The sequence below is a fragment of the Triplophysa rosa genome, linkage group LG18 (genome assembly GCF_024868665.1).
Source record: "Triplophysa rosa linkage group LG18, Trosa_1v2, whole genome shotgun sequence".
NCBI lineage: Eukaryota > Metazoa > Chordata > Actinopteri > Cypriniformes > Nemacheilidae > Triplophysa > Triplophysa rosa.
Window position 1 is genome coordinate 20,346,095 of NC_079907.1, and position 22,802 is coordinate 20,368,896.

Sequence of the window (22,802 nt, forward strand, 5' to 3'; positions counted from 1 at the left end):
CTTTCTGTGTATATCAGAACAAATAAATGTATACAGGTTTGGATCTGAGTGGGTTTGTAAATGATAGCAATGAGTAAATGATGACAGAATTCTCATTTTTGGGCGAACTGTCCCTTTAATGCAAAATTTGGAATGGGTGCTGCATAGTTTACGATATTACGATGTGCGTAGAATTAACACAGTATCGATAATCGCGGTTTTAATATCAAGGTTATTGACATGACTGGTATATTCAGACAATTATTGTGAAAATGAGTGATTTACTCAGGTTTAATGAGTGAGGCCTAACCATAGATGCTTGTGTGACTGTGGTTCGTTTCAAATATCACAAGTTACTGTGACTGCATTTATGTATTTGACAAACGCTTTTATCCAATTCTTTAATCAGTATGTGTGTTTCCTGGCAATCGAACCCATGACCTTAGCGCTGCTAACACAATGTTACAACATTATACATTACCTGCTTTACATCAAACCTTGCTTTAGAGATACTGTATCTGTCATGCCATACTAACCATGCTTTTAGCAACACATACTAACTTTATCAGGTCGTAAACTCTTTCTCTTTGTCTCTCTCCCTTTCCTTCAACAGATGTGGATCCTCCTAACAGCTCGTCCTCTCCCACTTCTCCTCCTCCATCAGATGTCTCGTACACGGACAGGTTTCCTCCGGACGGTCCCACGGAGAGTGTGACCACGGCTGACCCCGGCCTGAAGAAACTTCCCGGGCTGAGTGATAACCTGATTCCCATCTACACCTCCATACTGGCTGCGGTGCTGCTGGGTCTGGTGGCCTTCATCATCTTCAAACGGTGAGAGAAGGGTTTTTTTTCTCTCATGTTGTTTTAATCTTCACCATCGGCAGGACCCGTGATGTTAAAGCTTTAGTTGAGCTGTTTATATGAAACGTAAATAAAAAACGCTCCTAGGCTGTTCCCCCGTCTGATCCGTCACAAGTTCATTGTTTATTATGTGGAGTCACAGATCTTAGACTATAAGAGTTAAAATAGGAAATAGTATTGACCGTTCTGATTGGATGAGTTACTTGGAAACAGTAACCAGACCACATTATTAACAACCTCATGAATTATAATATTTGACCAAAAATGTTGTATATGGAATAGGCAGAAGCATCTATAAACAAGTCATTTATAGGTTGATGTCATGAAGAGTGTAAACACGCTGTCAAAACATCGCTCTGTTTGTTTTCGAGTCTCAACCAGCCCGAAGGGCATGAGTTTAGGGCAGGACTATCTGTTTGTCCAATCATCATCATCATCATCGGTTTGGTGATACTGTTGGTGCAGAAATTATGCAAATGTAGAAAATTGTAAACAAACAAATCTATTCTGTAGGACAACAAAGTGCTTCAAAAAAGAATCTAGGATATGAGAAGGTGAAAACCTAGTTTAAGATGATGTTTTAATACAGTTATAATCTATTTATTTATTATGTACCGGTTTCATCACTTGACTCCTAAACTATTAGTTATTGTATATTCGTCTTGGTTTGGTTTGCATAATTATTTGGAAGTTGTTAGCAATCGAGGCATGTTTTAAAGCAGAGAGGTCATGAATAAACACACAATGAGGGTTGTAGAGGAAAGGAGGCATACCATATTCAAATGACAGCTGGAGGGTGTGACATTGACCCACTTTGGTTCATGAAAAGAGTAAACGTTGTGACTCTGTTGTGCTTGTAAAACATTGTTCTGTTTGTTGGAACGGTCTGACGTGTCAACTTTAGTCTCAACCAATGGCATGCAAGAATGGATCACATCTCTGGCCAATAAGGCCAAGGGCCTAAAGGTATAGTTCACCCCAAAAGTGTTTATTCACCCTCATGTCATTTCCAACTTACATGACTTTCTTCTGCAGAACATTAAAGAAGATATTTTGAAGAACGTTGGTAACCAAACAACAATGGACCCCGTTGACTTCCATTGTATGGACACAAAACCACTGTCAAAATATCTTCTTTTGTGTTCCACAGAAGAACATGAAAGTGCACACATGATGACAACAATTTTAATTTTGGCTGAACCATCCCTTGAAGCTAAGAGACATCCAGTGGCCTGAAACTCAAATGAGATATTAAACACTTTGACTTGAAGTTAGAAATGGGTAGTGACTTTGATAAATATTAAAGCTTCTGCTGTTTAATGTCTTTCAGGTGGAACAGTTGTAAACAGAATAAACATGGAGCCAACAACAGAGCGTGTAGTGCAAACCCCAGTCAGACTCCTTCTCCCGAGGGTGAGAAACTTCACAGTGATAGTGGGATCTCTGTTGACATTCAGAGCCTACAGGAGGGCCAGGGACCCCCGCATGCAGGTACAAACACAACAGGCTGATAGTTAGTGATAGTACTACATCTGGTCAGAGTTTCGACAGATTATGGGTTTCAGCTCACAGAAAATGCATTTCATGAGCAAAATATGACTCAAATCCAGCCAAGGCAGCAATCCACCCTGTGAATATAGTCGACATTGAATCTGTAACTTTTGCCTCTCTATCGCCATCACTGTTTGAAATATAAAATTGCAGGTTGCTTTACACACTTGTCTTCGTGTGTGTTAAAGTCAAATGATGTCAAACTGAAAACTCACCCAACACTCAACTCATAAATCATTATTATATGCTATTCTAAGGCTTTATATTTTTAACCAAAACATTGTGGCTTTGATATTGAAAGAGTTCATACCTGTAAGCTGCTTTTCTATTCTCATTAGTTCAATAATAAACAAAAAAACATTTGACTAAAAACTTATGTACGTTTAAAGTTTTGGCTAGTAGTATATATTCTGTCATGAACACTGGGGGAAACACGGACAAGAGGACCCAAGTGCAGACAGCGGGTAAGGGGTTAACAAACAGACTTTAATTATAAATACAAAACATGAAACAAAAACCCACGTGGGGGTAACACAACAAATCAGCAAGGGAATAAACAAGAGGTAACAGGAACATAGACTAACTTCACTAAACTAGACAAGACTAAATACAATACTACACATAAACTACAACTAACTAAACTGGACACCACAGCAATACAGACCGGGAGTGTAACGACCGACAGACAAGGCAAAATGAACCGACACAAGACCGAAAACACAAGGGCATTAAATAAGGGAACAAATCAAGAGGGAACAGCTGACGGGCATGAAACAATAAGAGACCGGAGAGAGTATGGCGAGCCGAAAGGGCCAAAATTATCTCCCACCACATGAAACATGGGTTTCTGTCATGGTTCTGCCTCATCATGTCATGTCTTTCTTGGTCTTGTGGCAGAACCATGACAATATTCACTGTGAAAACTTTACGGAGATTTACCACATGTCAAATTACAGTAATGTACAAGTTGATATTTTATGTGTTTTTTTTGGCGCCCCTGCTGCTGTAATATTACCATTTTTACAGGTATTTTTACAGTGTTCTTTCATTGTCGAAGACTTAATGTGAATTTCACTGCCTTTGTAGGCGTTGGTGTCATTCAATCCTAGTTCGTAATATTTGTGAAGTTATTGCAGTTTCTGACTCATCATTTATGTTAGTGTTTTAATCTTGTTTTCGATATTAAAGTCCATGAAGCATTGACTGAACGGGTTCTCTCTGTTGTAGTGGTTAAGATAGATGGAGGTTCAGCCCTCTCTTTACCCTTACACACACGGGAGGAGGTGGAGAAGCTGCTAAACCGCACCTGCGGAGGGGAGGAGTCAGGGGCCAACGAAGATTCCGATTGGTGCAGCCTGGCAGGGTTGCTGGGATACAAAGAGGAGCACATTGCTAATTTCAAGCAGGAGGAGAGGCCCATTCAAGCCCTGCTGTGTCATTGGGCGAATCAAGATTCGGCTAGTATCGATACGCTTTGCACAGCACTTAAGAAGATCAACAGGGAGGATGTTGCGCAGGGCATCACGGTCAAACCCACGGCTACATCTGCCGTATGAGAAATAAACACCTTATATTGCCTTCAGTATACATTGATGTTGATGTATCACTATATCCAAACCCTAAAAGCAAATGCTTTTTATTTGAACCTTTAGTTATGACCAAACTCAGATTTTCCTTGCACGGCTCTAATTTGAAAACGGTTTATCCATTTCACCCAAACAACATCTACCATGAATTTCACAAAGGCTTCAGTAATCAAATAGCACACAGGCAGAAATGATTCGTTTTACATTTAAAATATTTAAGCAACAAATACTGTACACAAACTACAAGCTGCCTCCAACTTAAGCCTCTTTTTCTTCTTCTCCGTTTCAACTATTTGTTTGTCTCTATAAATGAACCACTAATAACACACGTCAATAATAATATATCAAATGTGGCAGGTTCAGTGATTTGCTATGCAATGAGTGTAACATAAACTCAAACCATATCCACTGACTCTTTTCTATCAGAGTTAACTCATCTCATGTACACAGATTAGTGCTCCTGTGATTCACATACATGTGCAGCGTTAGTCGATGTGAGCAGAACAGCATGAACGGGAAGAAATACTGAAAGGGAATATCGCAACACGGCACCACTAGGAAAGGATATAATTTTTCACTGGATATAGCCAGTTATCTTGTTGGCTAGGGCATCGCCTGATCTTTTGGGTGTAGGTTACGTATTAGCTTGAGAAATACAAATTAAAGCGTAATTTAAGTGAAATCTTGAATCAGTTCTCATCTTTTATCACTAATTCGAAAAGTAAAATCCCACATAGAAAACTGTGTTTGAGCGACACCATCCAAAACTATGATTTGCTACTTGGAGTTGCTAGTTCTCATGCTAGAGAACTTATTGGACAAACCTTTGTGTGGTGCAAGAGCCATGGATAGTTTTGTTAGGTTTTCCTAGACGGACAATCAATGACAATATAAGATAATGTGAGTGTAGACAAGGAATCACTTTAAGAGAGATTGTAGAGCAACTGTAATAGGAATACAGTGGAGCTGGAAATTGGAATTGTCTTAAGACTTATCTGAATGTAAAGGCATTGATTTCTTCTTTTCACATCTTCTATGTAAATAGACCTTCTTCATATTTACTAGTTAGCAATATTGAGGCCTGATGGCAGGATTCAAATTTTGGGCATTCTGGGTCCGGCTTGTTTTCACACAATCACAAAGTTTTGGGAAATTTTTCATCATCAAGCCTAAGAAGATTTTTTTTCAAATCCATCTGATATTATCAAATATTGCATCAATCAACATTATTTCATAAACATTTTATGACAGTTAATTGAATTGACTGTATATTTATAATGTTGTTTTGTTAATAGTGGGCAGGTGACTCAGAACATTCTATATGGAATGAGAGGGAGTCTGCCGTCCTGGTGGTCTGGCTGAAAGATGATACGGTTTTCTTTTCTTTCTTTTTTTGAATTTTTCTTCATTACGGAGGTAATGTGACACTGGTCAGTACTATCTATGGTCATCACCATGACAAAGCGCTTGGCCAATACACATATGCTCTCAAACACATGGCAAAGACACAGCCTGTGTGACTGATCTGAAGATTTAGGATTTAAGTGATTTTATTGAAGATATACTTACAAGTGTTTCACAGTTACAGAAAACCTGGCCTGAGAATGTTACAGTTATGATTGACAGCCCTAGAAAAGTCAAAGAAGTGAATATTGAGTAATGTACTTTTCTGTATAGTGACTATAAGTGTTTTTTGCAGCTAGTTATTGCTTTATTAGTGGCTGTGTAGAGAAAATCTCAGAAGTTTACTGACATTTGTGCTCCAATTCCAAAGGCGTCTAAATGAAAACCAACCCTTCCAATCTCTAAATTATATTTCTTAAACCCCCTTTACAGCTTTAAAGAGCAAATATTTGCCAAAGATTGTCCATGTTGGAAGAAAGACTTACTGTGATAACAGAAATGTGTTTGAAATAGTGCTAAATCAACATCGCTTACCAATTCCATGCGTCTGACATCTGTGGGTCAAACATTGAATTTGAAATCGGACAGTGGTGTTTGAAATAAAACCAAAAGAAATATGCAGGGCGTTTTCTCAGTGTTTTGTGGAGGTTTGCCCATCTGTCAGTACTGTGTTCCATGTTGTCAGCATATCAGTGGCCTTATAATAGAGTTTGTGTAGCAGAACACATGTGCGAAAAGCACCAAATGAACGTATGGTAGATTCAGTACAAACGTTTGGAGATGTTTTTTTTTTTCGGGAATGGAAGAAGGCCGATTTGTTACGCAAAAGACAGCCTTTGCATTCTCACGCTGCATGATAGTCAGTATTCATTCTTAAAAACGCTCATAATATATTTTCAGCATCTGCTGCGAATGCTGAGGAATGTGTTTTAAACTTTATATAACCCCTTCCCCACACAAATGTTTATGGCCATGCATTTTTGAAACATGTAAACACACTGTAATTTCTATCTTAAAATGAAGGCGTTCTCCATTTCTGGATGTGAATTGTTATTGTTTATTTCTTTTAGCATTTGATAGAGTGTAGCACTTACAATATGCATTTTCTATAACAAATGCCTGAGGTTAATATCAGGTTTGTGTTGTTTTCTTTTTGTGTAGTTTGTACATAATTTGTCTTGGTTGTGCTTTTTTTATGCAAATTCTTAAAGTTTTTTGTTCTTGGTCAATATTTTTGGCCAGTATTAGCCAATCCTGCAGCCATCCTGACAGTCCCACCCTGAATTTAAGTTAATGATGCCATGTTGTGCTGGTCGGAATTAATTCATAATTCCTATGAATTAAACAGGGATTGGTATTATAATAATCAAAGAATTACACACTTAACATTTTACCATGCGTATTTAAAAAAAATGGAGTCTTGGTTTATTTGTTTAATGATTTTTTTTGTAGTATTACACAATATCAGAGAAGTCCATATCTTTGAGTTGGATGTTTTGTTGGAGCATTGAGCATCTACCCTTCAGAAATCCCTAATGATACCTGGAAGCAAACTGCCCCATGATGATAACTAGACTTAATCTCGCTCCTGATGGAGGGGCTTTGTGGCCAAACAATGAGCGTGAGGACCATGAGAGGAGGAGGATGTGAGACGTGTACATTGTTTTGTCATGGTTCTGCAGGAAGAAGAAATGCTGAATGTTACATGTATTTACTGTTATGTACACTGTATCGCTGTATAAATGTGAATTTACTAGAATTCATAAAGTAGGTTTAATGCAATTACTATCACAAACAAGAAATAATAAACTAAATAAGATTGCAACTGTACATTTGTCTGACTTGTTTTGTGGAAGGGATGCATGTTTGCCACTTAAGATAGAGATTTTTCTACATTTTGCGAAACATTGATGCATCACTGTTTTATGTTTTTCATCAGGTCATTGTGAGGTTTTATTTTTGGAAGAATTCCTCTAACATTTCAGATTAAGATCTGAGATATGATCTCATTGATATTTCAGTTCTGCCCAAACTTTTCAACTCATTTGACCTGTAGTTCTCACATCTGAGCAAACATCTCTGAGGATTCGGGGTATTAGAAAAGCTGTTGACACAACAAACATCTTATTCCCTCTGTGATGTTCAGTTCTAGGTCAATGAGCAGACACTTTCACACTGGATCCCACATTCCTGATCCCACATTCGCTCACCACTTAATTTCAAATTGTGAAATTCTCTTTCAATCATTGCTTTATTTTTGTTCCAGCTTTAAACGTCTCCCAGGGCTTTTTCATTTTTTTCATAAGATGGACTCGAGTAAGCGATATGTCCTTACAAGTGTGAGTCAATGAAAGAGTCACTGAATAAAAGAGAATGAAACATTTCATCTTTCTTCTGGAACTGCAAAACGAATGGTATTGAAACTGTATTGTATATTTATGTTACTTGTAATTGAGTCACTTTGGATTAAAGCGTCTCACAAATGCACAAATTTAAATGCATGACAGATCTGGATAAATCTATATACCGTCATACTTACAATCTTGACTAAAATGTAGTTTGTTGTCTACTGAGGCAGAAAGAAAGATTATCATTGATTACTTCATGAAGGCTGTTATTATTTTCTGTTCAAACAAGGACTTGGGTTCAGAAAAAACATACAGATGAGTGAACAACAGAATTGATTTTCTTGGCTAAATTCTGTTTGAAATATTTAATGAACTACAGATACCATTTTCTCCATTATGAGGAATGTGAAGCCTTTGTTTTGTCTAATTTCAGTTTTTGTTTTCATGAGGATTAAATATCACCCATTGTCATTCAACATGTAAACAACAGTCATGACACCATCAAAATATTTACATGTGATGTTGATTTCTAAAAACCAAAAACAGACAAAACGGAACAGGTAAACATATTAAGAACATGCTGGGAAGCAGTTATGGAATTGTGTGTGTTCTGCTCAGTCGTCTCTTCATTGTATTGAACAACATTATCTTTAGGCTCTACGATGCTCTACATGCGTGCACAGAAAGAACAGCTTTAAAGTGCAATTAAATGCATGCGGTTACAAACCAAACAATAAAATAAATCGTCCATAAAGCCTCAGAATTTCCTGCTCTTTACAGCAGCATTTGCTCATTAAAAGTGTTCCTTGATTTAATAAAAATGGTAAGAGGTATTGTACTGATCCTAAACGTTTGTCTTAATTTGACTTAATCCACTTGAAATAAAGCTGGAGTATAAAAATAGTTCAAGAATGCAAACTGATACACAATTTCCACATAAGACAAAGATGCGTTATTTCTTAATATGTAGCAACTGTAAAGTTCTGTCAAAAGCAAAAACTGGTTGATTGTTGTAGTTTAAAATGAAGATATATTTAATTCTGTCCTCAACACCACCCAAAAATAAACACTTTGTCACCATTAGCAAGTTTCAGGTCTGGTGTTCTGTAGACCAGAAGAAGAACAGCTGAACTCTCCTGGAGATCATCTGCAGTGATGTGACTTTTCCTTTATTGCATTTGTGAGCTGTTTACAGGCCGCTGTGTGGGACATTTTTCTTTCATTTTGTGTTGTTCCCTTTGACTTCCATTTCTTAATGACATTTCAGACCATTTCAGACAGTAAACAGGAAATGATTCATATCTTTTTATATATAGTCTTTCACTGTATTGTGAGGTTCTCTTAACTTTCATTTTTAAATTGCATTGCAGATCTTAGAAACTGTATGCAGGAAGCACTTACAGCTCTTTTTATAGCTTTCCTCTGAATTACAAGATTTAATTTCTGTCTGTATTTCATGATCCTTAGTTTGCAAAGAGGTTCAGAGAAAGAGAGAGGTAGAGAGAGAGAGATTTTTTATTTTTATTTTTACAAAGCTTTTATTTTACAAAAAAAACCTCACATAACAATTCAATAGGACATGAAGATTAAGTTATTTTCAAACCTAGCGCATAGAGCATCCTTATAGCACCAAATATTCTCAAAAGAGAACAAATCATCAATGCATTTACAGTAATAGAAATCAATCAGAATTCTAGACTGCACCAAGTTGAGAAACAAAGCATGCTTTGTTCTTTTGCTCAATTTTCTTCTACTCAAATAAATAGCCATCTTTGCTTGACCCACTACAAAATTGAGCAGTTGACACACATTCTTCTTCTTTAAAACATATCTACATCCTAAAATGAAAATCTCTTGTGAGAATGCTTCATTACAAATTTTAAAAACTTCATTCAAAACAACAAACAACAATTCAAGTCTATGACAATTAAGAAAAGCATGAAAAATAGTCTCTCTAACATTACAAAAAGGACATTTGTCAGTGTTTCCAGAAACCAAAACAGAAGTAAAAGCATTGTCTGCAATAATACCAAGAGCAATTCTCCATTGTAAATCTCCTGTCTTTTTGATCAACGGTGGTTTGTAAAAAAATCTCCACTGTGGTTTTTTGTCATGATCTAGGTTAAAAAAACACGCCAAGGCGTAGCCATCTTATAATTCAACATTTTCTTGTTAAAAGCAATTATACAACATTTATATAAAACCTTTGTTACAGGAAAAGAAATCAATATTTAAAGAATCAGCTTCTTCAAGATACGGCCCAGCATACCCATCTAAGTTAGGAGCAAAGAACCAACTTGGAAAAAGTTTTTCAGAGTCAGGACTACGCAGTCCTTTACTATAGTCCAATAACAAAAGTCTCTCATGATCACTTAAAGCAGACTACCATCTCTGAAGAAATTGTACTGTCACGCATGTAGAATTGAATCCAAGGCGTTGAGAAAATGCTTCTTTGTTTTTAAAATCAAGTCCAGCGCAGCAAACGGCCAAGCGTCACTATTTTGTTGTCCATAAGTGTTTTATTTAGTCCAGGAGAAAGAAAATTGTTCATTAGATCCAATCTCTTACCGTGGATCAAAGGTTCTTCTAGTAACCAATACAATGAGTTTGAGACTTCCACTTTCTGAAAATTGAAGAGGTTCCACACTTTAAAAACATGTTTATAAAAAACAGGTATTGTTGGGAAATTAAATTTCAATGGATCCATTAAAAATATTGTCCTTCCTAGATCCAAATTGCCAGAACTATTAAAAATCACTCTTGCCACAGCATTCCATTTAAAGGCATCTGAGGTGGTTAGAAGCCTCTGCACAAAGAGTAATCTAAAAGCAGCTATTTTGCTTTGAAGATGTATAAGTCCTTGACCACCTTCTTCTTTAGACAGAAATAAAACACTCTGTGGAACCAAGTGTAGTTTGTCCCAAAATAAATCTACTAACATTGATTGTACTTTGATTAACAAAGTCAAAGGAGGATCCAAAACAGCAGATTTATGCCACAGCGAAGAAGCCACTAAATTATTGGCAATTAAAACTAGACCCCTAAAGGACATCTTTGGAAGCAACCATTTGCATTTGTTGAGTCATCCCTTTACCTTTTCAATTAGGCCCTCACAGTTTTTTTGTACAACCATTTCATCTCCAATAACCCCCCCTAAATATTTAAAACCTACTTCCCCCCACTCTAGACCAGCAGGAAGTTTTAGTTTAAGATTTTGTCCAATCCCCAATTAAGAAAGCTTCACTTTTGGTCCAGTTCACACTGGCAGAAGAGATTTTTAAAAAAGTTTTCAAAAAAACTTAAAAGCTTGAACATCATTTTGTCCGTTAACAAATACTGTTTCATCATCTGCATAAGCCGACAGTACAAATTTATTCCCACATTTTGGTAATATTACACCCTGAAGTTTACATCTTATCTGCTTTAACAAAGGTTCAATTGCTAAATAATATAACATGCCAGACAAGGCACAACCTTGTTTTACACCCCTAGAAACTTTAAAAGGCATACACAACCCACCGTTGATCTTTAAAATACTCTCTACATCACTATAGAGGACTTTGATGAAATTAACACATTTTTCACTAAACCCAAATGCAGCTAAAACTTTCCATAAGAAACAATGTTCTACCCGATCAAAGGCTTTTTCTTGATCTAGAGCGAGAAAACCACAATTCAGATTAAGCATCTTGGAGACTTCAATGAGGTCATGAAAGCAATGTTGTCAAAGATCAATCTACCTGGTACACAATAAGTTTGGTCAGGATGAATAACACTGTCCATAACATTAGCCAATCTATTAGCCAAAAATTTTGATAGAAGTTTATAGTCACTGCAGAGCAAAGAGACCGGGTGCCAACACTTTATATCTCTAAGATCTCATTTTTTCGGTTGTAGGGTCACAGCTCTTCGGCAACTTTGAGGTAGTTTACCTCTTGCCAAACTGGTACTCAACCTCTAGGAGATCTCCTCCTATTGTTGACCAAAAAGATTTGTAAAAGTCAATTGGTATACCATCAATGCCTGGTGTCTTTCCAGACATCATATCACCCAGTGCTTTCTGCAGCTCACTCATACTCAGAGGGCCAGAAAAGTTAGTGTTGAAACTCTCGGGCAATTGAGGTAAGTTTAAAAAAAAAACCCTCACCCTCACTCTCTGCTTTGACCATTCTTCTTTTCTAAATTAAAAAAGAACTTTGTCGAAGCATCCATTTGATCTATGCTTTGAAATCTGGACCTGACTGTCACGATGTGAGGGAAAGAACCCAATTGCAGGCAGCAATGAAGGGGTTAAATAATGTTTTATTTAACACCAAACAAAAAAAAACACCAGGTGGTGTCAAACAGGAACAGAACTAAAATACAAAACTTGAAACGAAACACTTCCCTCAAAGGGGCAAAAATAAACTAAACAAGACAGTGACACAACGTCTTAAAAACAGCTGGGGTAGGTCAGGCAAGGTAGTCCGAACACGAGCATACACACAAGATAATAACAAAACGATTCAGCACAGGACAGCAAACACAAGGGCATTAAACAGGGAGACTAACAAAGGAAGATAACAATGGGCAGGTGTGGGTAATGCGACACAGGTGGAAGGCTAAACGAGGAAACGAGATGGCGGGAACAGAGACGAGGACCGGAGAGAGAGAGTATGGAAAAAAGGTCAAGATCTCTCTCTACACATAAAACCTAAGGCTTTGCCATGACTCTGCCTTTGCCATGACTTCTATCATGACTCTGAAGAGTCATGATAGAAGCCCCCCTTAATGAACACCCCAGGTGTTCACCAAGGGGTAGACTAACGAGACAAGACAGACTGGGTAACCGACAATAACCAAACACACATAGTGCACATGACTAGGGGCAAACAGGCAATAACAACAAATAGATTGGGGTTGGGACAACAAAAATAACAAACATGGGAGGGGGGGTGGGGAAACAACAAAGTCTGTAGGGGGCAGTCCAAAGGGATTGGGGCTGGGTGGGGAAGTCTTGGCCCGGGGCAGCGCTCGGGAGCGCGGAGTCCCGGGGGGCTTGGTAGGGGCCGGGGCGGGGTTGGCTGCCGGCCGGACACGGCTAGGGGCCGGCCTGGGCGCCGGCTGGAAGGTCGGACTGGGTGCCGGACTGGATACCGGACTGGACTCCGGCTGCACCGGACTGGATACCGGACTGGACTCCGGCTGCACCGGACTTGATACCGGACTGGATGCCGGACTGGTCTCCGGCTGCACCGGACTGGTCTCCGGCTGCACGGGACTGGTCTCCGGCTGCACCGGACAGGCCCTTTGCTGCACCGAACTTGACATCGGACTGGACGCCTGCTGCACCGGACTGGACGCCGGCTGCACCTGACTGGAGACCAGCTGTGGGCTGCGTGCCCCTCTCCGTTGCCTTTTCTTCTTCAGCCGACCACCCGACTGGTGGTCGGCTGAAGGAATGAGGTGAAGGGCGCGGCTGGCTCCGGGTTGGATGCCTCCGACGAGGAACTCCAGGACTCCCTCCTTCTTAGCCTGCCTTGAAGGCTGACTGGTGGAGGAGAGGCTGCAGGGAGCGAGGCGGACGGTGCGGTGATGCCCACGACTCCAATCTGCATGGCACGATCCTCCGGGATCGTAATGTTTCTTTAATCTTTGCAGGACAGGCTCGAATTAAATGGCCTAACTTCCCACAGTTAAAGCACTTCATTCTTTCAGTTGTGGCGTAGAAAACATAGTCAAAGTTATCAACTTTAATGTTAAAATCAAGATAAATCAAGTTCTTCGTTATCTTTCAAAATCATATAATAAAATCTTCTGAAAGAAACCACATGTTTTAGCAGCGGTGAAACAGTACCGATATAAATCTTCTGAATCGGTGAAACCAGTTTTCCATAGCAAGACAAGATTTTAACAAGAGTATCATCAGTAACAAAAGGTGGTATATTAGACAATGTGACTTTTTTCGAGGGAGTTGAAAGTGGAAGAACGGGTGTGAAAAGATTTTTTACAACGATCCCTTTCTCCACTAGCACATTTGCTTTTTCTGCCGAACTCAGAAAGACCACAACGGCACTGTTCATTTTAGCTGCCGAAAGAATATTGTCATGACCAACAACATTTCCCATCGCTAAACAACAATCTTCAACACTCACGCCACCTTAACACCATGATGCTGGTCCTTTAACTTTAACAGTCAGTGTTCCTGTCAGTATTCATTTGAATATATTGCACATTATGAGGCAACTTAACTTACTATAATGGCCCCAAAAACATTAATAAAAAATGAAATGAAATGCTCATCATTTGATAATTTTGTTGATTTGTGTTTTATTGTTATACCCTCAAGATTAATTATACATTTTAAATGTTTTTACAAGTCAAATTTACTGTATGGTAATTTTATAGCTGTTATAAAATGCACTTTGCATTGAATGCAACCCGCTGCTTCGTGGGGCTTATTGCTTTTCTACCATATGCTTAGCAAGGCCAAGAAAAAAAGACACAACAACAGTGGCACAGTAATACTTAGACTATGTAATGCGGTCAGCTGTTACGAATCAGGTATTTTATGAACGTGGCTCAACTAATCAGAATCAAGGACCAGAACTGACCGTTTTATAATACCAAAAACACATGTGACTTCTAAATAACCTTTGCTTGTCTCCACAGCCTGCAAAGGCCATGGAGAGTGATAAACAGAACCCTGTGGCGAGATGTGAGCAATCTTAAGGCTTTAGCTTTGCAAAAGCATCTGTCATGACCCCTGCCTCCATTATTAACTGTACTCCACCCTCATCAGAAACTCACTCAACAAGTTGACACCCATAACCTTACAACAACAAACTTGAAGAAATAGTGATGCATTATTATACTGATGTTGTGTCATTGAGAGAATTCTGAACAATGTGACATTGAGGAGCAGTTTGATTAATTGTCGCACCTTTTTGTCATTCTGGACAATTTGCTTTGTTTTATGTTTTGTGACTGTGCCATTGAAGCTGTCAAGACTTTGAATTAGCAACGGAAATGTTACGTTTGCTTGCCATGTCATGTTTGAGTTAAACCAGAACTCCAGATCACAGATACTGAACACACGCATATAAACCCGCATGAAACATAGCCTACATCGACATTCTTTTTACATAAGAATAAGTGATATTTATTATATTTAGGAATTGTGTAACATTGATGATCAGTGCTGGATATGCAGAAGTCTGCAGATTTGCTTGAGCCTACCCATGATCGCCATTTCATCAGCTTTATAACAACAGATATTAATCAAAAGAACCATTGTTTTAAATTAGAAGATGTCCATATCTGACCCAACCATGGGTTGAATCAACCCAGCACTTTGAACGGATATTCAGATTGCTTGTGTATTCGAAAAGTTCAAACAGAGGTTGGCTTAACCCTCATAATGATCTGTTCTTTCTAAAACTGCTGCGTGATCAAAGATCTTGTGGACATTGTGTGTTGGAGAATGAGGAGTGTGATGTTAAATAGTGTGATGTGAGTTCTTGAATAGTCGTGTTTGGTAAGATTCTAAAGTGGCATTAGAGGGATTGAACTGAGAATGCTGAAAAAGACTAAATACACACGTTGTTACACGTGGACTGTGGATCTCTGTTCACGCCTAAAAATATAAGCAAAGCCACATACAGTTAAGTGTTATTCATAGACCATACGGTGAATACTGGACACCTGCCACAGACAAGCCCCGCTGCTCCCTGAGGCTCGAGCCGTTCTAAAGCTCATAATCGACCACATCCCACAGAGGTGTTTTAACCACAGAACACATGTCAGAGCCATCACCCTGAACATAATCACCTTATTCTGTCCCTGCAGCTAAAAGAGATCCAATAGGGCCATATTTCATTTGACTTTTCTTTTATTTCTGAAAGACCGTTTAAAAGAATACATGGGGATATGTCGTACAGTACACACATGCACATGACTTGCAATGATTCACGCTTGAAGAGGAACTTCTTGACACAATGATAGAATTTTCCAGATGTGTGTTGCCTGGGTGCGGGACAAGTTAGGGGATGTGTCCGCCAAGGCAATGGTTACTATGAGTCAAATGTCAATGTCTGCTTTATTGTCAATTCTGCCACATGTACAGTACATACATATAGAGGATTGAAATTGCGTTACTCTCAGACTCTCAGGTGCATACAAATAACACTACACAGAATAAAAATATATATAAAAAATACAGATATTTTGAGATAAATATGAGCGCTGAACGCTGAGCGTTCAGCCAGCGCCTGGAGTTTTCAGCCGCGTAAAAGTGCCTTGGTGGATCTGGAGCCTTATACATACAAAGTTATAAAATATATTTTTATTTGATCACATCATGAATCCTAAAGGTGATGCCTGCCTAAGCAACCTTAAAGGGATATTTTTTTTCTTTCTCTTAGACAAACGGATCGATTCGCTTCAGAAAACCTGTGTTAAAACCACGGAGCCGTGTCGAGCCGTTCTTTGATCGATGAATGCACTTTTTGGAGCTTCAAAAAATTGCCCCCCATTCACTCCAATTCTACCGCTTGGAAGCAAAATGATACTTATAATTCCGACTGCATTATTCTTCAAGAAGAAAGTCATATTCAGTCAGGATGCCTTGAGGGGGGAGTAAAACATGGGGAAATTTTGATTTGCCTGTGAAATATCCCTTTAATTCAATGGCTATTGGCTACAAATAAAAGTGATAAAGTCATATGGGTATTTCTTTAACTAAAGTCACATTAATGTCCCATGATTTTATTAACCTTAACTCTTTATATTAAAAAAGTATTGATATTACATTTAAATTCTACATTTTAAAATAATATAATACAATAGTAATAATTTAAACAAACAAATGAAATAGCCATTTACAACACTGATTTATAGTTTACTTTGCAAGTAAACAACAGCATCGGAGAAGATCATGTTTGATGTTTTGACTGAGAAGCCAAATTGGGGAAAATGTGATTTGTCATGTGTGTGTGAATGTCACCCACCACAAAATAAAAACTGATGTGATGTAAATGACATTTGGTCATGACAGTTTTAAGAGAGTTTCTGAAGGCTTGCAGGAGCAAGCGTGAACAGTTAAAGTAACAGGCATATCTTGTGAATAACATCTGCTCTTTCCTTTCCTTTTTCTCTGGTTTACACCCCCACAATGAGCATGCAACTGTCTCTTTTCCCCACAGATGAAATATCGCCTCACTGAAGGACGGAAATGAGATGACAAAACCAGAGCTCATTTATGTACAGCTAGAAATGCTGTATAAACAATAGCATAATATTGATCTCATTCACTTACTTTTGAAAACAAAAGGAATAAAAGTCTCTTAAAAACGAGACCAACCGGATCCGGTCTTTCCTTACTGTTCTCCACTGTCTCTCCTCTCACTGTTTCATGGCTGAATCCCGCTGGAGTGCTGCAATGGTGTCGGGTTTAGCGGCAGGATCAGTTATCAGGGATGAAACAACATCAAAGTCACAGTGTTTAAAGACACAAAGCTGTGGAGTGGAGTGGAAGAGAAGAACTTGCCTCCATCTTTTCCCACTCTCGCTCATTCTGCATAGAGATGAAGGAAAGAACTGAGACAAATTTGAATGCTGCGTTTAAAAAACGTTTGTAAAAACCTGCAATCTAACAAAATTTTACTGTAATTTTTTACAGATTTTCCACGTATAACGAGGGGTGAGAAGCAGAGGGGCATAAGTGACATTGTGGGTGAATTGGAGATGTGTATATAAATATATATATATATATATATATATATATATATATGTATCAAATGAAAGCCCTCAATGAGCTCTTTCTTCTGCCAAAATGACACAAGTGAAATCTTAATCAATTTGGATTAGGTGATTAAAAATGGCTGAAACATTGGTACCAAAAAGGCTGTTCACTAAATATACTGTCGTCCATGTGTGTAACATCTTTATAACTGTGATTTTACAGAATTTTACTGTTTTTTTTTACAGATTTTAACGTGTTTTATGTAATACTGTAAAAAAACGTCAAATCACAGAAACTTTTTTCTTTTTCTGCCAAATTTCCAAGAAAATCATGAAAAAACATTTTATTTCACTCGTTATTTTAAGGTATTTTACTGCTGCATGCTGACGGAATATGTTTACAGCGTGCATTTTTTGTGAATTGGTTGTCATATTAAGCATTGACGATATGACAACTTTTACATTTTCTGAAGAAAAAATGAGCGGTGTTCATTGCCAGAATGTCAGATGAGCTCATCTCTTATAAAATTCTGATATGACTTTGGTCCTTGCTTTCATGGAAGTCTATTTTCACCCTATTTTTTCTTCACAAGTCTGATGAAGTCAGTCTCGGATTATGACTCAATATACTATTGAATACTATCCTAAACACATTAATATTTGTTATTATTATTATTATTATTATTTTGAGCTATTTTTAAAGAGTTGATGTGGGTTTAAATCTAAATATGTTTATAATAATAAAGCCTTATCAAACGCCACTAATTATTGAATATAAAGGTACTTAATCACTGATCAAACTCCAATGTGAAATTCCATTGTTGTTAAATTGTTTACGTTAATTGGTCTAAATGGTTATTGAAAATAATGTTCAGGCCTGGCTAATGTCAAATTCATAAAGTCTACTGAAGAAGTGTATGGACACAGATGGAAGATCTGAGCACAGATTATTTCTTTACTCTTATTTGAAACACTTATTATAGTGTACCAGTATCTAATGTCAGAAGAACAGCACACAACTTCTGTTTCTCTCACCAGTTCAAGTCGTTTCTACAGTCATTTATTGAGATGTATGGATGGAATGTAATTAATATTTGTTCTGTGACATGGTGTTTAGCTACACTTCAGCAATTTACTTTCCTCCTATTGAAAGTTTAATACAGGAGCTTTAGGTGTCAACCATAAGCCTGTTCTCAGGAGTATTGCATTTAACATTTAATCAGAAAAAGACAAACCTCCTTGAACATCTCATCCAGTGAAAGTTTGGAGGGATCTGTGATGAAGATAATGTTTCTTTGGGACCGAATGGTTGAGGACACAATAAGCCAGTCGAGCACATGGGTGTTGTGGCCCCCTGACAAGAGGCTGTTTACACAAAAAGGTTTTCAACTAAAAACAGTTTACATGGCAACCACTTTTGGGGGGACTGAAAATGCAAATTTTGAAAACGGGTCTCAAAGTGCAAGTTTTTGAAAACGGCGTCATGGTTTCCATGCAAACTGGAAAAATGTCAAGAACGTGAGAGTATACACAAAACAACAATGGCGGCAGGACCGTGTGTTTGTGCTACGCGACATACTTATTGACATCTCTCCAGCAAAGTGTATAGATACTGTATACTGCATCACCATAACCAGTAGAGACATAATATTTACATTCACAATACTATAAACACATCCAACAAAGGGTTTAAAAACAGCTTTTGGCTTAAAGATGGCATTAAATACAATTTTTAAAAAATCATATTTTTAATGGAATATTGTGTTTTTTATCTCTGCACTTCATTATTTTTTATAATTCATGCGGCCTCATGATCTTTAATCAAAGACATGAACCTCACTGCCCTTCAAAATGAAATGTCTTCTCTTCACTTCCGGTCACCAGGAATGGCGCGAGGGCGGAGCTCCAATGACTGACTGACTGCCAACTCGCATTCAAATGTGCCTCCATTTTGTTAGCAACTTCCAACAATCCTTCTATCAATCCTTCCTTTCTATCACTTTATTAGGTTATTTATATCCCCCCCCCCCGTGGTGCAGTAAGCTTTCTTTATTTGTTTATTTGGCTTAACCCTCTCCTGAAGTCTATATGCTTCCCCATGTTTGTTTAAAGCCCTTTCATTGATTTTTGACTGTTCAACAATAAATTTATGAACAGAAACCCTTGTTGTCGTTTGTGCTGGGACAGAGTAACCTCATCTTTTCACTTTTTTTTCTCTAAAAATGTTACCGCCTTATACCCCTAGATCTTTGGGGTCGTAACGGCGTCATATGCATACATGCAGTTCATTACAATTAAAGTTTTCTCATAACAGCTGAAACCTGAAAGCCACCATTTAATATTACTATTAAATTATGAAAACTATGATAATGCCGCAAGTGAGTCCTGCCTTCTCTTAACAAAATACATTATTATCATAGTAAAATCTGTATATTGTCCCAAATGAAAGAATTGTTTGGTGTGACACATGTTGAACATTAATGGACAGGCAATCGATTCCTTAAATGAACAAGTGTTTTCTCACAAAAAAGATTTATTCAGTGTGGGGAAGCTTCTCTTCCATTGCCATACATTTTTTTTCAAACATAAGAACGGTTTGCTAACAGTAGGCCTATTTAGAACTATTTCATCGTTTTTAGTTTACTGAAAACTCTCTCGTACATATTCTGAGCTCAGATAGGCCTATGTCTGTTGCCTAAAGATTTTACTTCTAGACAGTCTTGCATGTCGTTTCTCCCTAAGAAATTAAAATATACAAAAGATATCAAATCCTTTAAAGGTTTGATGCTATATTGAACGTCTTGAAAGTGATAATTCAGGAACTGTTTGTGTAAGTGTGGGTATAAGCGTTTCAGAATGTAAGTTAAGCAGTGAGTACACATGTGATGATATATTATTTGAGAAGGCAGAACAAATCAGGGGTCAGACAGCAAGGGTGTGATCGTTATTATCCATGTCTCTTTGTTCATCAGGTGACCTCTTCATGTTCTCCTCATCCCTTTGAATGTTTTACTCGTCCGTGTAACTGTACAGAGAGAGTAACAGCATGGGGCAACAGTGAATCCATATGACACATGATGTGTCTTCTTATAACCGAGTACACTTATGTAGAAATGTTAACGATTTAATATGTATTTTATTAAATATTTCCAGAACTATCTCTTTAAAGACAAGTATACTCAATAAGGCATCGGAAATTCATGTTTGATTCTCATTTGCTCATGCAGTATGTAATACACAAGTACATTTGGAGAACATTGGCATAGTCTACCATGCAACATAAAATGTTCCCCACGGTCAGCAATAAGTAACGATTTATCGCCGATTTACAATTCTGAAAGAAAGAACTGTAGTGTGCAAACATTGTACATCCATCCCAGAAACCTTTAGACATGAAAAACTAAAATGACAGCCTGTGAGATTTATGTATTTCATTCTCCGCATCAGTTCCATAGCCAGCTGGATTATTTTAAAAAGAACATCACGTACACCCAACTGCCTGGAGGCTGGACAAGATGAGCCGTATTATTTAAAGGTACAGTGTCTAAATTCTGTGCCAATTCTGTAACCAAAAACAAAAAGATAATGATTGTCAAACAAGTTTCTCAAACAGTCCCCACATCTACCATAAAAAAAGAACTCATGCTTGTGTGATAATAATACTTTACATATTGAACGAAGTCATATTCATACTATAGATTTATTACACCATTAGTAAAGCTGACTTCATGGTTGCAAGATGAACGTTTAACTGCATGATCTGTTGTAGTTTTACTACGTTCAACAAAGGTGATTCGAAACTATTCACAACTCAGGGCAGCTCTTTTGGGAATGTATATTTTACACATCACCTCATGCTCTGTGAACTGAACCCTCTACATAAACAATTCATTCCTTATTACATCAGCAAAGAGCAGCAGACCTACATCTACACCCTTTAATCACTTCACGTCTTCCCCAGCCGCAGCATTAGTTTCATATTTTTATTGTCACCTCATTGACTTGCTCCCCATAGGAGCTCCTTGGAAAGGCGTAATGAAGTCTTAAGGGCTTTACCACTGATGAAAATTGGCCCTTTACCCAAACAAGCCAGACTGCCTAGTATATGTGACAACTGGAGAATCAAGTGTGGGAAAATATCAGCCAGGTCAGACAGACAGAATGGAAAAATCGTTTCTGTCACTAACTTACAACATATTTAAACTTCACAGAAACCTCCCAACCCTCCAAAGTTACAGAGACCTGGGTAACAGCTCTGTTTTGAGCGTGATGTATGTTTTTATGGCTGGGATTTGGTCTAAACCACACCCCAAAAAATGATTTTACGATACTTTTCACTTTATTTAAACAATTAATTTTGTTTTAAAACCATTGTATTAGGTTTTATGTTCAAACACAATTGCATTGTGTTAAACGGACTAAAAACAGTAATGCTTCGGCTTAACTAAATGTTTACATTTTAAATTAACATGTTTCAATCAAGTAGATCAAAATCATATTTGATGTTTGTTCAATTTACTAAAATAAATCAAGTTAACACAACATAAATTAATTTAGTTGTATTAAAGTAGCGTTATTAACTAGGAACAGGATTTCCACTTCCCATCATGCTTTGCACAGGGCTGAATAGGGAGAGTAAAAGTTGCAATAAAATGTTATTTTGTACATCTTTTATCAAAATGATGAAACAGGGATATTTGTTCATATTTAATACTCTTTTATGTTTGTATTTAAAAGAGTTTCTGGTATGTTAATGTTTTTGGGGGGTTACCATTGTGGTAAAGTGTAGAGCATGTGCTTGGGTTGAGGACCTGCTAACCAAATTTAAAATTGCTTTAATAAAAAAGCAAGTACTTGGGATATGCCGAAAGCTTAACAAAACCAACTTCTGGCTAACTCCGAACAATAAGAGCTTTATTTAGCTTATTTAGTGTGTTAAAAATAACAGCTAATATCTTACCTTAAACTAACTTAATTCAATTATGGACAGTGGTTCCACATAATGGAAACATGTTGTCTCTACTTAAATACTTTTAGTAGGATTAACTTATTTGATTCAAGTTATTTGGACATTATTTGGACATGGTTATTTAAGTTTACTCAGTTCAGTTTAGTTCATCATACATTAAGCATTTGAGTAGAGATAACATATTTCTGTTGTGTGGAACCACTGTCCATAATTTAATTAAGTTCGTTTAAAGTATCATTTTTTTCAGTGCATTTTGTCATGTTAGCAGTTTTTAACAGGAAAGCCTACAGTAAGACATCACTCATCTCAAAGAGAAGAATGTTTGGGGGGCTCTTTTATGTTCTCTTTATACTTTGAACAATGGAGAGAAACTCTATAGAGT

The 22,802-nt window shown here is 37.6% G+C and overlaps 1 protein-coding gene across 1 annotated transcript in view; it reads left to right on the forward strand.

The window, feature by feature from the left end:
• Nucleotides 1–7,207, forward strand: part of ngfrb (nerve growth factor receptor b) — a 30,667-nt gene extending 23,460 nt beyond the window's left edge. The window contains exons 4-6 of the mRNA XM_057358867.1: nucleotides 593–812; nucleotides 2,173–2,333; nucleotides 3,621–7,207. Coding sequence (XP_057214850.1) covers nucleotides 593–812; nucleotides 2,173–2,333; nucleotides 3,621–3,949 — 710 coding nt within the window. The 3' untranslated portion in view covers nucleotides 3,950–7,207. The remainder of the gene's footprint in view (nucleotides 1–592; nucleotides 813–2,172; nucleotides 2,334–3,620) is intronic.
• The last annotated feature ends 15,595 nt before the right edge of the window (nucleotides 7,208–22,802 follow it).